Raw genomic sequence first — 16,485 nt, forward strand, 5'->3', positions numbered from 1 at the left:
TCACATTTTCTCTTTTTTTTGTTTTTGTTTTATTCATTTTTGAGAGAGACAGAGACAGTATGGGCAGGGGAGGTTCAGAGAGAGAGAGGGAGATACAGAATCCGAAGACAAGCTCCAGGCTCTGAGCTGTCAGCACAGAGCCCGATGTGAGGCTCCAGCCCACGAACCGTGAGATCATGACCTGAGCCAAAGTCAGACATTCAACTGAATGAGCCACCCAGGTGCCCCTCACTTTTTATTTTCAACTATTGCTCACTATATATATATATACACACACACACACACACACACACATGATATATACATGTGATATATACACGTGATATATATGATATATACATATACATATATTACTGATATATATACATATGATATATATGTATATATATCATATATGTATCATATATATGTATCATATATATGATGTATCATATATATGATATATATATCATATGTATATATATATCAGTAATATATAATGTAATATATAATGTAATTACAACCGGAGTTGGTCTAATACCACATCCGTTTCAAAAATGCCCAATACAATATGTGGCATAAATTACATAAATGAGAATTTATGAAAGAATAAATGAGTATGACTTTAAAAAACATACCATTCTGAATCAATAGATAAGTCCAGAATAAAACAAAAAAATAAATAAGACAAACCAAAAAATAAAAAAAAACACCTTTGTTTGGTAAACTATCATTAGATGGTTTTATTCTGTAAATTTGCCCTAGCATTTTTACTACAGTTTATTTTGACACAATTTTCCCTACAGAGTCACAACTTAATTAAATATTTTAGAGATGGAGAGAAGCAATACTTTCATGATAACAGTGTATTCCTAGCATGGGCTTATTTCTCTTTAGGAACAGAACTTCTTATGTTCCTACCTCATCAAACACCAAGTTTGCAATGAGTGTGTGAAAGTATAAGTATACTGTACTTTCCTAAGCTTCTATTTAAATATCATTCTTATTTGAAGTCAAATATCATATGACTATATTGAACTTAATAAGATTTCTATCAACCAAATTACATTAGAGCCCTGATGGGAATAGGGATAAATAATTTGACAGGCTTTCTCTTCTTCATTCTCTTCCATTTGTTTACCTTCCTCTCAGAAAATATTATAAGACTTGACAGGTTGGCTTTATTACAGAGAGAATGTCACAGGAAATAACCACAAAATGAAAAGCCAATCTCTAAGCCTAAACTAGGAAAAGAAGTTCACTTATTTAAGACTGAAACCTTTAAATACCCAAACACTATCTCTTCTTTCTTGGATATGTCTGTCCTTTTCTGATAGTTAAACTTCCTGATGCCCACTCTACTGAAATAGCCTTATATCTCTTTCAATGTCCAGTCAAATTCTAAGCTGCTTTTTACTACTTAAAAGAAAAAGTGGTCATTAACATGTGGTTTATGTAGTTTTATCACTGCAAACTATGCCAAAATATATAATATAGTATAATATAAAACTAACCAGAAATTAAACCACAGTTAGTGGTGCTGTGACTCACCATGCTTTCATGATCACCTTAATGATTTGTGTAATTGTATCATAACAAACACTCTTCCTTCCCTAGATGAAATGAGCCAGTTATAATAAAATTAGAAGGTACTGAATGCTGGGCTGAGGATTTCATGTATTCTCTCAAATCCTCACAGCCCTATAAGGTTGTATTACATCAATGATGACTGATTCTAATAACTTTCCCAAGTTTGCATAGGTAATAGGTGACAAGAATGAGATTCAAGTCTAAGCCTTAGGATTTACTATTCCTTGGACTCTTTTTTCTTAAAACATTATTTTTATTATTATTGTAATGTTTATTTATTTTGAGAGAGAGAGAGAGAGAGAGAACAGGTAGGGAGAGAATCCCAAGCAGGCTCCACAGTGTCAATGCAGAGCCTAATGTGGTGCTTGATCCCAAGGACAATATCATGACCTAAGCCAAAATCAAGAGTCGGACACTCAGCCAACTGAACCACCCAGGTGCCCCTTTCTATGAACTCTCTCTCTTCTTTTAAGTTTATTTATTTTAAGAGGCAGGGGGAGGGTAAGAAAGAGGGAGAGAGAGAAAAAGAATGCCAAGCAGGCCCTGCACTGTCAGCATGGAGCCCAACATAGGGCTCAAACTCACAAACCATGAGACCGTCATGACCTGAGTCCAAACCAAGAGTCAAACACTTAAGCTACTGAGCCACCCAGGTGCCCGTCTATCCCTCCATCCATGAACTCTTAATGACATGATATCCAGCTAGGTAGTGGTCCAGGTGCAGCCTCTGTATACACACACACACACACACACACACACACACACACACACACACGTGTGTGTGTGTGTCTATATTAAAGTGAACACTTGCCTATAGCTCTGTGAATGAACCATCTTCCTAAATATTCACAGCTACATGTCTGCAATCCATTTCTGTAAACATTTGTTAAAAAGATAACAAGCCCCATTTACAGGTGCATCAAAAAATACCTAAAGGGGCTCTTGGGTGGCTCAGTTGATTAAGCATCCAATTCTTGATTTCAGCTCGGGTCATGATCCCAGGGTCATGGGACGGAGTCCTCCATAAGGCTCTGTGTTGAGCATGAGCCTTCTTGAGACTCTCTCTCTTGCTCCCTTGCCCCTCACCCTTGATCATGCTTGCTCTCTCTCTCTCTCATACTCTCTCTTTCTAAAACACAATTCAACTTAAAAAATATATCTAAAAGTATATTTATTTTTAATTTTTTAAGTATTTTATTTATTTCTGAGAGAGAGAGATAGCATGAGCAGGGGAGGGTCAGAAAGAGAGGGAGACACAGAATCTGAAACAGGCTCCAGGCTCTGAGCTGTCAGCACAGAGCCTGACACGGGGCTTGAACCCACAAACCACAAGATCATGACCTGAGACCAAGGTGGACACTTAAATGACTGAGCCACCCAGGTGCCCCTCTAAAAGTAAATTTAAACAAAGAGGTGAAAGATCTGTACTCTAAAAACTACAAGACACTGATGAAATAAATTGAAGACAACACAAATAAATAGAAACAAATGTCATGTTCATGGACTGAAAGAATTAATATTTCTAAAAGATCCCAAATACTCAAAGCAATCTACAAATTCAGTGCTATCCCTATCAAAATACCAATAGTATTTTTCATAAGACTAGAGCAAATAATCCTAGAATTTGTATGGAACCACAAAAGACTCCAAATCACCAGAACAATCTTGAGAATGAAGAACAAAGCTGGAGGTATCACAATCCCATTTTTCGAACTATACTACAAAGCTATAATAATCAAAATAGTATGGTACCAGCACAAAATCAGATACACAGATCAGTGGAAGAGAATTGGGTTTGGTGGTAAGCCCACGTATATGCATTCAATTAATCCATGATAAAGGAGACAAGAGGGCACAATAGGAAAGAGACACTCTCTTAAATAAGTGGCACTGAAAGAAGGGACAGCTACATGAAAAGGACAACTCTGTACCACTTTCTTACACCGAATACAAAAATAAACTCAAAATGGATGAAGGACCTAAGTGTAAAACCTGAAACCATACAACTAAAAGGAAACATAGGCAGGAAACTTTTGTACGTGGGCCTTGGCATATTTTTCTGGATTTGTCTCCCCAGGCAAGGGAAACAAAGCAAAAATTATCCATTAGAACTCAGGAAACTAAAAAGGTTTTGCACAGAAAAGGAAACTACCAACAAAGCTAAAAACCAATCTACTAAATGGGAAAAGATATTTGGAAATGATATACTCAATAAGGGCTTAATAGCCAAATATACAACGCACATACACACACACACACACACACACACACACACACACACATTGGGCAGAGGACCTGAATAGGCATTTTGCCAAAGAAGACATACAGATGGCTAATGGACACATGGAAAGATGCTCAGCATCACTCATCATCAAGGAAGTACAAATCAAAGCTACAATGAGATATCACCTCACACCTGTCAGGATGCCTGCTGTAAAAAAAGACAAGAAATGACAAGTATTGTTAAAGATACAGAAAAAAGGGAACACTTGTGTACTCTTGGTGGGAATGTAAAATGGTGAAGCTACGATAAAACCAAAACAAAGCAAATTAAAAAAACCCATAACAACAACGAAATTCCCAAGAAACAGTACAGAGGTTCTTCAAAAAAAATAAAAAATAGAAATATCATATGATCTAGTAATTTGACATCTGGGTATTTACCTAAAAAAACAAAACACTAATTCAGGAAGATATATGCACCCTGTGTTTATTGCAGCATTCTAGAAACAAACCAAAAGTCTATAAATGGATGAATGGATAAAATGGATAAAGAAGATTCTATATAGGGGCGCCTGGGTGGCTTAGTCGGTTAAGCGTCCGACTTTTGCTTGGGTCANAAAAACATTAAAAAAAAAGAGAAGATTCTATATATATGTATATGTATATATAATGGAATATTATGCAGCCATAAAAAAGAATGAAATCCTGCCATTTGTGACAATATGGATGGACCTAGAGAGTATTATGCTAAGTGAACTAAGTCAGACAGAGAATGATATGTACCATATGATCTCACGCATATGTAGAATCTAAAGAACAAAACAAGCAAAAATGGAAAGAGACTCATAAACACCGAGAATAAACTGGTGGCTGCCAGAGGGGAGGGGGTTTGGGTGCTGGGCAGAATAAATCAAGAGGATCCAGAGGTACAAGCTTTCATTTATAAAATAAATGAGCCACAAGGATGGAAAGTATAGCACAGAAAATAAAGTCAATCGTACTATAACAACTCTGCATGGTGAAAGGTGGTAATAACAAAAACAAAAAAGATAACAAATACCTAGTAGCACTCCCTGCCTGAATGGCCCAGATGTAAATAAAAAAGGAAATCAGAAGAGTGTAAAAGAGATTAGTGTGACTACAAACAACGTTTCCAGAAATGCGAAGCAAGGTCTACCCGCTTTGTTTAGTAACACAATACAAACAACGACATTATGGATGCTACGATCATGGTAAGACTATAGAGAAGTGTGTTTCATCTGTCAAACTCTCTTTATAATTTCTGAACTGCATTTCTGCCCCGGTACACTGAGTTAGTGAAAATAACTCACAGCAGCTGGCTTCATCTTCATTAAAGTGACAGTCAGGCACGCCATCACAAAGCAGGAGGGATGGGATACATTCGTTGCTCAAGCACTGGAACTCCATTTTACTGCAACGCTGAGGAGGGGGGCTGGGAGAACAATCCAATTCATCAGAGCCATCTATGCAATCTTCCTGTCCGTTACATTTCCCTGAGAGAGGGACACACTGGAGTGTGTAGATACAAGAAAATTGATCGGCTTCACAGAGTGATGGCTGTGGTGACACAGGACCTGAAGAGAGACCAAGTCATTTTACTATTAGGAGAATTATCGCTCTGTCTAGTGTTGAAACATTACAGGATCCGTTTATGCTTGGGTAAAAATGAAAGACTTTGATAATATAAGTAATTTCATTTCCTATTAGGAATAATACGAGCTCTACAAAACATCCTGATGCTATTATAGAATATGCTTCATCTTAACCTCAGAAACAACATTCTTAAAAAGGGTGTCATTGTCATGAAAAATAACACATTCAAATTAAAGATGAAATGTTGGTTCGTGCGTCTTAAATGTGACCACTACATCAGATTTTCCTTGAGAGTAAAAGCATTTTACTTAGTAAGTTAAGCCCTTTGGAATGTTGAATTCACAATTTTAGAGTTTTGTGGCGGGAATTGTCACCCTAGTAGTATGTAGTTTAAAAATGCTTGTGCCTCCAACTTCAGAAATTTGTCTTCTGATACTCTGGTCAGGGATGAGTCACAAAAGTAGATGTCTGCTATGGGTTTGTCACACTGCTCTTTGCCCTTGGGTCTCGATGACAGCTCGAAGGTCAGATGCTGTCATATCTAAAGGACCAATGAAATCATAATGGGTGGCAGGATACTACACTGGCAGGAACTTTGAAGACAATGTGGTTCAAGTCCAACGGACTCATTTTACAAATAAGGATACTGAGGCCCATAAATTTTGAGTTCCAAAGACATAATACTAGTTTAGTAAATTTTGGACACATGGAACTATTATGCAGCAAAGGTTTAAATAAATTCTAAGCCAAAACTTAAAGCATGAGCAAAGAATGTTGACTTGCTGCTGTTTCTAGGGGTCAGAGAATATACATAATTACACTCATTTGCTGGAACATTATTAATGGAATGGTCCTTCTGCTTCATATTGCCTCTGTGACAGTGTTGATGGGCTCATCAGTATATTAAGGGGAAAAAGAGATAATAGTGGGGATCAGTTCAGGAATAGTTTTGTGTTCTTTACATTTTAAAACAACTGTTATTCATAGATTATTTAAATTACATATAAGGTCATATATCTTATATAGAATATATATGTAAGCTATATATTCTATTTAAGATTATATAAGAATGATTTGTTTTATGCATAAAGATGGCATTGTGAATTAATTTAAACCGAAATTTGAAAGTTCCTCTTCCTCCCCACTCACTCAGCAGGGGTAATGTATCTAGAATATATTTAGACCCAAACTCTGCAGTGAGAGCCATATATTTCAGGGATCCTTTCGTGGAAACCAGCATATTTAACTGGGGTAAATGCATAGCTTTGAGACATTATTACCATGTTCTTATCTAATGACTAATAGGTCATAGCAGCACATACAGTCCTAGTGCTCAGTGTAGATACCCTAAACTCAAACTCAGAAAGTAAATTAGATTTAAATGTTTATACATTTATATACATACCTTTATATATTCATTTACATATATATTTAAAGCTTTATATACATAATTATATTTATATAATATAGCTGTTATGATATTTAACCAGGATCAAATAATTTATTTTCTTTCTTTCCATTGATCCATTTCAGAAAATGCAGACATCCTTTATTTTTTTTCTAAAGTATGTTATGTGCTGAAGTTTTAGCTTTATGAACTCACTGAAGGTTGAGAAGTTTGAATAAACTCTGCATATGATAAAAATTCAGAATCAGATTTAGTGATACACCTAATACTTAGCTAAGGTACTCACTCTTTCTGGAAAACAAAAATTAAGGAAGTAATTTTACTCCCTTCAGGATTTTTTACTCTCCTGTTCAGAACAGCATGTGTGTGTGTGTGTGTGTGTGTGTGTGTTCCATTAGTTTTTTTCCTGACATTAGATACAAAATACAAAATAATCTCTTTTATTTGGAGGTAGCGATTTCAATATTTCAGAATTATTTATATCAAAAGGTAGTCCGAACTCACTCGTCCTAAGTCTTTTCTGGGAAGCTGGTAAGCTTATACTGACTTTCATGGAGTCTTGTCTGGTGCTTCTCAGGTTCTGCCAGCAAGATCAAGGTGTTAATTCCCACTGCTGCTGAGACGTTTCCTCACAGCTCACAGCTGAGTCCAGCCCCAAAGCTTTCCCTCTAAAGCCACACACCCTCCAGGGGACACTCCATTCACTGCCCTGTGCTCTGGGGATAAAATGGCTCGGCCCCTAAGCCTTGGTTTGGGACATCTATGAAAGGACCAGTGTGGCCTTAGAGCTCCCATGACATGGGCTGAGGCCCCTACGATACCGACATCTCAGCCTAGCTGTCCTCTGCCCAGCCCAGTTTCCTCCACTTCAGAGAGGGTGTTGCTCCGAGAATTTCCAATAAGCCTTGCACGTGAGACTGTGTGCCTCCAGGTCTGCTTCCCTGGGAATCCGACCTAAGATACTCTCCAGCCATCAAAATGTATTTTGTTTTAAACTGAATTCCCCTGAATCACATCTCAAATTTTCCACTGAAGTATTTCTGATGCAAGAGGAACATGAACTTGCATCCCTAGGGGAGTCTAAATAGGCTCTTAGCCAGAAGCAGTTCTCCATGAGCTCGGCATTTCTCTGAAGTCTCTTGTTTTATCTAATGAAAATTCTGTATTCTATTACATAATATATCCATGCTTTCTTAATATAAAAAAAAGCTTCCTCCAGGTATTCAAATGAAACGAGTACTCTGGGAAGATGTAGTATATTAATCTTCTAAATTCAATGCATTCTGCCGTATAATCCCTTTGAGAAGTTAAAAAAAAGTTCTTCTAAAATTTTAATCACAATGTATTTATTCTTGGGTGTCACCCATGGAGTTAGCTCATCATTACAGGTAATGTCTTTCTCATATAATTCTGTAAAAACTGAACAATATTAATTGTTCTCTTTTATAACCTGAACATTCTCAGTACCACCTTAAACACATATTACTAAATGAAAAAGAAAGTCAATCTGAAAAGGCTATTGCCTGATTCTAACTCTATGATATTTTGGAAAAGATAAAACTGTGGAGACAGTTAAAATCATCAGTGGTTGCCAGGAGATGAGGGGAAAGAGGAGAAAATACAGGGAGCACAGGGGATTTTTAGAACAGTGAAATTATTCTGTGTGACCCTTAGATGCTGTACCAGAGACGGAATGCTTGTGTCCCCCCAAATTTGATGTTGAAATGGGATGATATGTGGAAGTGGGATCTTGCAGAGGTGACTGGCTCATGATGGCAGACCCCTCATGAATATGAAAACAGCACTTGCTCCTTACACCTAGTGAGGACACAGTCAGGAGGCATCATCAAAGAGAAAGCAGCAACAATATACCTCGGAATCTGTAATGTCTATTTATTTTTGAGAGAGAGACAGAGTGCGAGCAGAGGAAGTGCAGAAAGACAGAAAGACACAGAATTTGAAGCAAGCTCCAGCTTTGAGCTGTCAGCACAGAGCCCAATGCAGGGCTCGAACCCGCACACTGGGAGATCATGACTTGAGTTGAATTTGGCCACTTAAATGACTGAGACACCCAGGTGCTCCTCTCCAAATCCCTTTACAAATTCAACATTTAGGGGTGCCTGGGTGGCTCAGTCAGTTAAGTGTCTGACTTTATTTTTAATGGTTTATTGTCAAGTTGGTTTCCATATAACACCCAGTGCTCATCCCCACAAGTGCCCTCCTCCATGCCCACCACCCATCTTCCCTTCACCCTCACCCTCATCAGCCCTCAGTTTGTTCTCAGCATTCAAGAGTCTCTCATAGCTTGCTTCCCTCCCTCTCCCCAACTATTTTTCCCCTTCTTCTCTCCCATGGTCTTCCATTAAGTTCCTCCTAATCCTCCTATACATGCAAATATATGGTATCTATCCTTCTCTGCCTGACTTATTTCACTCAGCATAGCACCCTCAAGTTCCATCCATGTCGCTACACATGGCCAGATTTCATTCTTTCTCATTGCCATGTAGTATTCCATCGTATACATAAATCATATCTTCTTGATCCATTCGTCAGTTGATGGACACTTAGGCTCTTTCCATGTTTGGGCTATTGTTGAGAGTGCTGCTATGAACATTGGGGTACATGTGCCCTTAGGCATCAGCACTCCTGTATCCCTTGGGTACATTCCTAGCAGTGCTATTGCCTGGTCATGGGGGAGTTCTATGGTTAATTTTTTGAGGAACCTCCACATTGTTTTCTAGAGGGGCTGCACCTGTTTACATTCCCACCAACAGTGTAGGAAGGTGCTCTACAGTCTCNATATGCAGAAGTTTTTATCTTGATGAGGTCCCAATAGTTCATTTTTGCTCTTGATTTCCTTGCCTTTGGGGATGTATCAAGTAAGAAATTGCTGTGGTTGAGGTAAAGGAGGTTGTTTCTTGCTTTCTTCTCTAGGGTTTTGATGGTTTCCTCTCTCACATTCAGGTCCTTTATCCATTTTGAGTTTATTTTTGTGTGTGCTGTGAGAAAATGATCTCGTTTCATTCTTCTGCATGTTGCTGTCCGGTTCTCCCAGCACCATCTGTGAAAGAGACTGTCTTTTTTTCACTGTATACTCTTTCCTGCTTTGTCAAAGATTAGTTGGCTGTACATTAAGTGTCTGACTTGGATCTCAGCTTAGGTAAGATCTCACAGTTCGTGGGTTTGAGCACCACATGGGCATGCTGCTGTCAGTGCAGAGCCTGCTTCGCATCCTCTGTCCCTCTCTCTCTGTCCCTCCCCCACTCACGCTGTCTCTCTCAAAAATAAAAAAGAGCATTTAAAATAAGATAAAATTCAGCGTTTAAAATACACAATACTTTGACAAATATAGTATGCATAGGTCAAGCACACAGGCCCATGACTTACCATTCCCGGGGAGCTGTTTAGTCAGGATGTTTAGAACCAAAGGAACTGAAGTGCAAGGCCAATGGACACATGAGGAAAGGAGTACCAGATCAGCCCCAACCCTAGGAAGCTTCCTTGGAAATGCCTGTTGTTCACTATGTGAGAGAGTTACTCTGTGGGACAGTAGAACACGAGCCGGGCAAACCTGAGGCCTACACCGGAGAGCAAGCTGAAACAGCACATTCAGTGCCCACGGCATCATGTCATAGACCCCAAGGGGCACTGTTAGAATAGGAACAAAAATGAAAGAAAGTAAGAGGGATAGAGAGTTGCTCACACACTGGAGACTGTGACGGAGGGAGTGAGAGGAGCAGGAAGAGACACTCCAAGAGAATGTGGACGCATTTAGACAATACAATTCACTGTTGAACTTAAAGTTGCTGCTGCTTCTTTTGTTGTTAAGCCAATATTCCTCAGATTGTATCTGATTAGGGATGTTGTACAGATCCGAGATTGGGGCAGGAAGAAGAAAGACGCCGCTGTGAAAGTTTAGTGTATGTGCGTGTATGTGTACACGTACACACTAATATACTATCTCATATTAGCTGTAGGGGAGCAGTTTGCAAATGAATTACAAGTCTCAAGTGTGCTGGATCAATAATAAAGTGTATCTCATGTTGTAGTTTGCAATGGATCTTCTCTCTGTATAGCAGAGGCAATTCAAGGGTGTGCCAACAATATAGTTACAGTCACTGTACGTCACCAAGTATATTTCCTCCGGTGGAGAATAGGTGTGCATTTATAGCGAGCATCATAAATTGTACATAAGTCCCTGCTCTCTAGTCTGTATTGCATGTGGACTATGATAAACACATGAGCATTTGCTTCCATGTGCTTCAATAGGAAATAAGTTAAGGAATGCTGCTTTAGAGTGCAGGGGATTTGTAGGCAAGCTGGTTTTCAGAAAAGGGATTCTGAAACCAGCAGACAATCCCACAAACAAAGCTACACTAGCTCCATCAAGAAATATCTGAAACCACCAGAAAATCCCACCATCAAAGCTATATTAGCTCCTTCAAGAAATAGCAGTTTCATCATTGCAACCCTATATTTTCCAGGTCTTTAGCCATTTTTTGATCTGACTTGAGATTTCATGTTGAGTTTGGACACTCCAAGTCAGAGATGGAAAGTTTCAACCTTCTTTTGAAAATACAGTGGCATCTTAATGTCCAAAGAGTTGATGCCAACAGGTATGTTTTCAATAAACAGTTCTTAAGTCGATGAATAATAAATAAATTATTTAAATAGAAATTTTACTTTCCTTGATAATAGGCAGTTAAATAACAAAAATGGATAAAATAATGAATCCATTGACAAACTATTTCCATTGATGTAATAAGCCACAAAATAGGGTAGATCAGAAAAATAGAAACTGGGAAGTTATTTAAAAATATCCTCTCCATGTATTTTAATAAACCTTTAGCAACTAAAGTTATCAATCATTCATAGGGACACTATGGGTTTTTACCAATCATTTCAGTAATTTTATTGTATTTTTTGAAAGGACTTTTGCAAACAATGCTCTCTCCAGACATGAACAAACGTGCCCTTTTTGTTTTGTAATAAATCTCAGGATATAGAAAAGGAAAAACTAAAACTAAAACACCTCACATAAAGGGTAAGCTACCGGCCTTGTTAACTAACTTTCATATTGCCAGTAACTAAGCCATTCATTCCTCTGATCACCACCTTCTGCTTCATTCTGTGCTCTACAGATGGTTACGATTTTGATGTTTTGGGTCTTTCTTTGTGCTACAGGATGCTGAGTTTCACTGTTCACTTAGTTTGGGAAGCAGTTGAAATACCTTTCGTATAGCAATGAAAATGATTCCACAGTGAAACACAGTGAAATGCTTTTAGGATTTTCATAGAAGTTCAATAACAGCCTAGACTCAAGGATAATCTGATGGATTTTTATCTTTATGATTAATATGTTTAATGAAGGCAAAATTGATTGCCTGTTTTGAATGGAAAAACGTATGCACCAGGAACTTCAGTTTTAAAGGGCAGGAATGAAGCTCTTGCCATATATTGCCATACTCAATGACATAAATGGTAAAATGCTCATTGCAAAATATATCAGATATAAATTGCTAATGGTCTCTGGCATGTATCTCATTAACAATACTCAAAAAGATCACAGAAAGATCACTATAAGACTATAGGAGGGGTTAAAATCATTTTACACACACACACGCACACACATGCACAAATTTCAATTCTTCAGAATTCTTGATTGGAGGATAATTTGAGTTATAATTTTATGTTCATATTTCCTAAGGATCCTTACTAGAGTATAAAAATATCCATTTCTTTTTAAATTCATAATGGTTATCTCTAATTGGGAGTCATAAAGGAATCATTTTGATCTTATTTAATTTCAATATTTAATAGCTCAAATGTTCCCAGAAAGATGGAGCGTGACCTTTGTTTGGACTAAAGGAAACGGAAGTGTGTGGCACATACATAGATGTGTGAGGAGCATGCAGAGTAGATGATAAGTCAGGGGGGCTAATTCGGCTTGTCAGAAGGGTGACACAAAAAAGGAAAGTCAAGAGTCTGACAAAACAGACAAAAGTAAAGGAAATCTAAACATTTCCAGAAGTTGGATCCAGTGTAGATGCTGATAAGAACCTGAGACGCCAAAAAGACAGTCATCATTATTTTCAAAGTGAAGAGCTATAGCCACTCAAGGCTAATTTAAAATAAATACAAGAGAAAGCTGAAAGAAATTCAAAATGGCAGGTTATTTGAAACCATGAAGCTCTTCACTAGTGACAAAAGCATGGAGAAGGGCCAGGCAGCAACATAAGTGGGGAAAAAAAAAAAAAAAAAAAAGCCATGAGGCTATGACAGAGGAGTGAATACCCTACCATCGGAGCTCCCACTCGCCCCTGGCTCATATGGAGGTTGCAGACTTGAAAGAAAATCAAGAACATATTTATGGAAAATCAAGAGCTGAGGAAACAGAACATATTTCAGAGGCCCCCAAAGAGTTATCACTTTTACTCAACATCAAGGTTTGCTATGGTTATGTCATCAAATCCCTTCCTAACTAAAAATAGTGATAGCACAGTAAATGACTTAAATTGCATAAATGAAGAGTTTTCTGCCATCATATAACCCCAAATAATCTAAAATGTGTGCAAATGTGGGAACATATATAAAAACATAAAATGTTAGAGTGGTTGCTGGTCATTTGTTTCATGTCATGAAGCCTGGAACCCAGAGAGACCCTAGTGGATAACAGATTCATTCTTATTTTATCATTTCCAGATGGTGCTACATTTCCTGGTCAGACATATCTATGCTGATGTGGCCTCTATTATACACAATGTTGGACCAGGTTATGTGCTTGACCTAATTTAATGCTATTCACTTGATAGTTCTACCCACGTTAATTGCAACTTTATTTAATAGTTTAAAAATTCCCCAAATACTGAACTCTTGACATCTAAATTTAGGGCCATTATTAAATGTATTCATTTTTAAATTCATGCTTCATATTGTTCCAAATACATTTCCCAAAGGAAGACTCCTGCTCACAAATGGTTCTCTAGTTCCTTATGAGATTAAGTCCATTGTCCTTACAGGATGAAGTACCACTGTCCTGATGGCCTGACTCAGCCTCATCTATGCTCTCCCTATCAAATCTAAAACTGGAGGGGAATAGTGAATGTTTCAGATATGATAATATTATACCCTTTGCTGGCTGGGAAGGGACCAGGGAAGAAAATGTCATTGTCAATCCTGTGAGTAGGAAAGCTTTTACTTACAGAAATTTTGAGTATTTTGGCACCAATTATTAGATTCTCTGTCTAAGTGTAAAAGGCTTGAGATAGAGAGTGGAAAGCTATCTCTTCATCACACTCCGCAATCAACTGAAGGGAATCTAAAGAGTTTTAAGCAGTCTGTGAGGGGATGTTCCACTTCACACACTTTGGAAATAGCTGCTGTACATGTTTCAGGAAGGTCAAAGGAGAGACACAAGATGGCTAGTGGTAGAGAAGACTATTCAGGAGTCACAAAGAATTCTACATGGTCTTTCAGAGAGCTCTCTGTTGTAATATCTTGACCACTTCTATGATCCAGAGAAAGTGGCTATGATACCACAACTGTTGGTTAATGCAGCACTGGCACTAAATATAGATAGAGAGATAAATATAGACATAAATATAGCTCTGCTTAATTTAATCAATATAACTTTTGAAAAATATTAATAAATAGCTTTACCTAAAGTTTGGAGTGTTGTTATGACTGAATTATCATTATTTAAATAACACATAATTTTTAAGATTACTTTTTGCCTTTCTGATACAATGATTAAAAGTGATTCGTTTAGGGGCTCCTGGTTGGCTTAGTCAGTGGAGTCTGCAACTCTTGATGTTGGGGTTGTGAGTTTGAGACCCTCGTTGGGTGTAGAGATTGCTTAAAAATAAAATCTTTTTAAAAAGCGATCACTTTAAAGTATATTGGGTTATCTAGCCCCATATGTGATTCTACAGAAGGCGTGACTAACATTATGTTAATTATATTACAATCGGAAAGACCAGAAGGGGCAAAAAAGTAATGTCAGTATATTTTAGGATTTGGACTAGCCTCCTAATTAATCATTTGCTCCATCTGGCAGAAACTATCCAGCCTATTTCTTTAGACCCATTTTCCCCCAAAACATTGTTATTTCTCTAACCTCATGTTTTCTATTTTGAGCAAGTTTATATTAGTGAAAATAACTCATACATATAAACCCATTTATGCCTTGTTAAGCCAAGAAAGTTGTGTGTTCTATTTGTTTGTTTTCTATTTTCCCCATTTCCAACTGTTTCCACAAAGAGTGACTAGTTCTTTCTGGGTAAAATGTTCTCACATGCCAATAAGATGTTATCAGAAAAACTGTGATCAGAATTGTTGAAGTCACCTGATTTTTAGTTTTAAAAAATCTTCTTAAAACTGATTTTTTATTGAAGCAGTGTCACTTTCTTATTCTATTTCTCAGGCAACAAACAAACAAACTTGTTTTCATAAAGTCTGGATATTTTCCAGATAACAACATATGTGTTCCAGGGAATCAGGAAAACCATAATAAAAGTAGACTCTAATAGCCCAAGAGAACAAAACAGAGCCAAATTGACCTTGGCAATGCAAAGCTCCCAAACTCTCTCAGACACACTTGGCCTGGTAAAACAGTTGGCCTGCTGAGTATTTCTGAGTGAAAAGAAAGGATTTAGCAAAGGTTATGATAATTTCCAAAAATGACTAGGAATTTAGGATTTGATTATTGTTTCCATATGGTAGAGAAATTACTAAACCACCAAACCATGTTTTATTATATACATATATATATATACACACACACATATAATACACTAAAGTATTATGCATATATTTTTGTTATTCATACATACATAGATGCATGCGTTTATATGATAATACATAAATATGTTTATATGATAATACCAGTGTTCATATTAAAGCATTAACCTTTGAGATGGAGAGTTAGAACAGTAACTTGTGTTTTATCTTCAGGGTCAGTAGGAGGCACTTGTCAAATCCAGGCTAAGGGAGTATGTGGTTCATATTGGGACTGATTTTTCCATAGTTTTCATGTGGATTTCTTCCCCCTAATTTAAAAAATTCCTTCCAGCCTGATGATCAGCAGGAAATCAAGTAAGACCTATTGCATAGTATAATATACAAGTTTCTCCAAATGCAGTCAAGGGGGAATTGGGCGTTGCTCCCCTAAGCCTGCTTGGTGTTAGCTTTTAATGCCATTTCTGGTTCTTGTGTTGTGTTCTTCCCCACCCCACCCCCATTTAAATGTAATGTCCTTCCCAGAGTAAAAATGAATTGTCCCATCCTTTGATAAACTATGAGGGCTTCATGACCCGCAGTAATAGATTTAAAGGCTAACAATATTCTATAAGCCAGGAAGTAAACTGGGTTGACTAATTATCACTTTCTTTCAGCTTTTTGTACATTAATCACCCTTAATTTTAAAATTAGGCCCATGATCACTAAATGAATCAAAATTATAAAATAAACCATACATTAAAATCTTTTAAATAATTTATCTGATATAATTGCTACACCACTTCTGATATGAAATGAGTATCTACTCTGTATCATAAACCGACTTACAATCTATTTTATACTTTTCTCCTCAACCTAAAAGTTAAAGATCACTCATTCTCACTAGAATTAAAACACACAACAACAACAACAGGATAATGACAAAGACAATTTTT

The 16,485-nt window shown here is 37.3% G+C and overlaps 1 protein-coding gene across 1 annotated transcript in view; it reads right to left on the reverse strand.

Moving 5' to 3' along the window:
- The window catches only part of MALRD1 (MAM and LDL receptor class A domain containing 1), a 757,419-nt gene that overhangs the window by 146,577 nt on the left and 594,357 nt on the right, over positions 1-16,485 (reverse strand). Inside the window, exon 35 of the mRNA XM_077772480.1 lies at positions 5,124-5,387. Within this exon, the coding sequence (XP_077628606.1) occupies positions 5,124-5,387 (264 nt within the window). The remainder of the gene's footprint in view (positions 1-5,123; positions 5,388-16,485) is intronic.

Source organism: Crocuta crocuta, unplaced genomic scaffold (genome assembly GCF_008692635.1).
Source record: "Crocuta crocuta isolate KB4526 unplaced genomic scaffold, BGI_CrCroc_1.0 scaffold96, whole genome shotgun sequence".
Taxonomy (NCBI): Eukaryota; Metazoa; Chordata; class Mammalia; order Carnivora; family Hyaenidae; genus Crocuta; species Crocuta crocuta.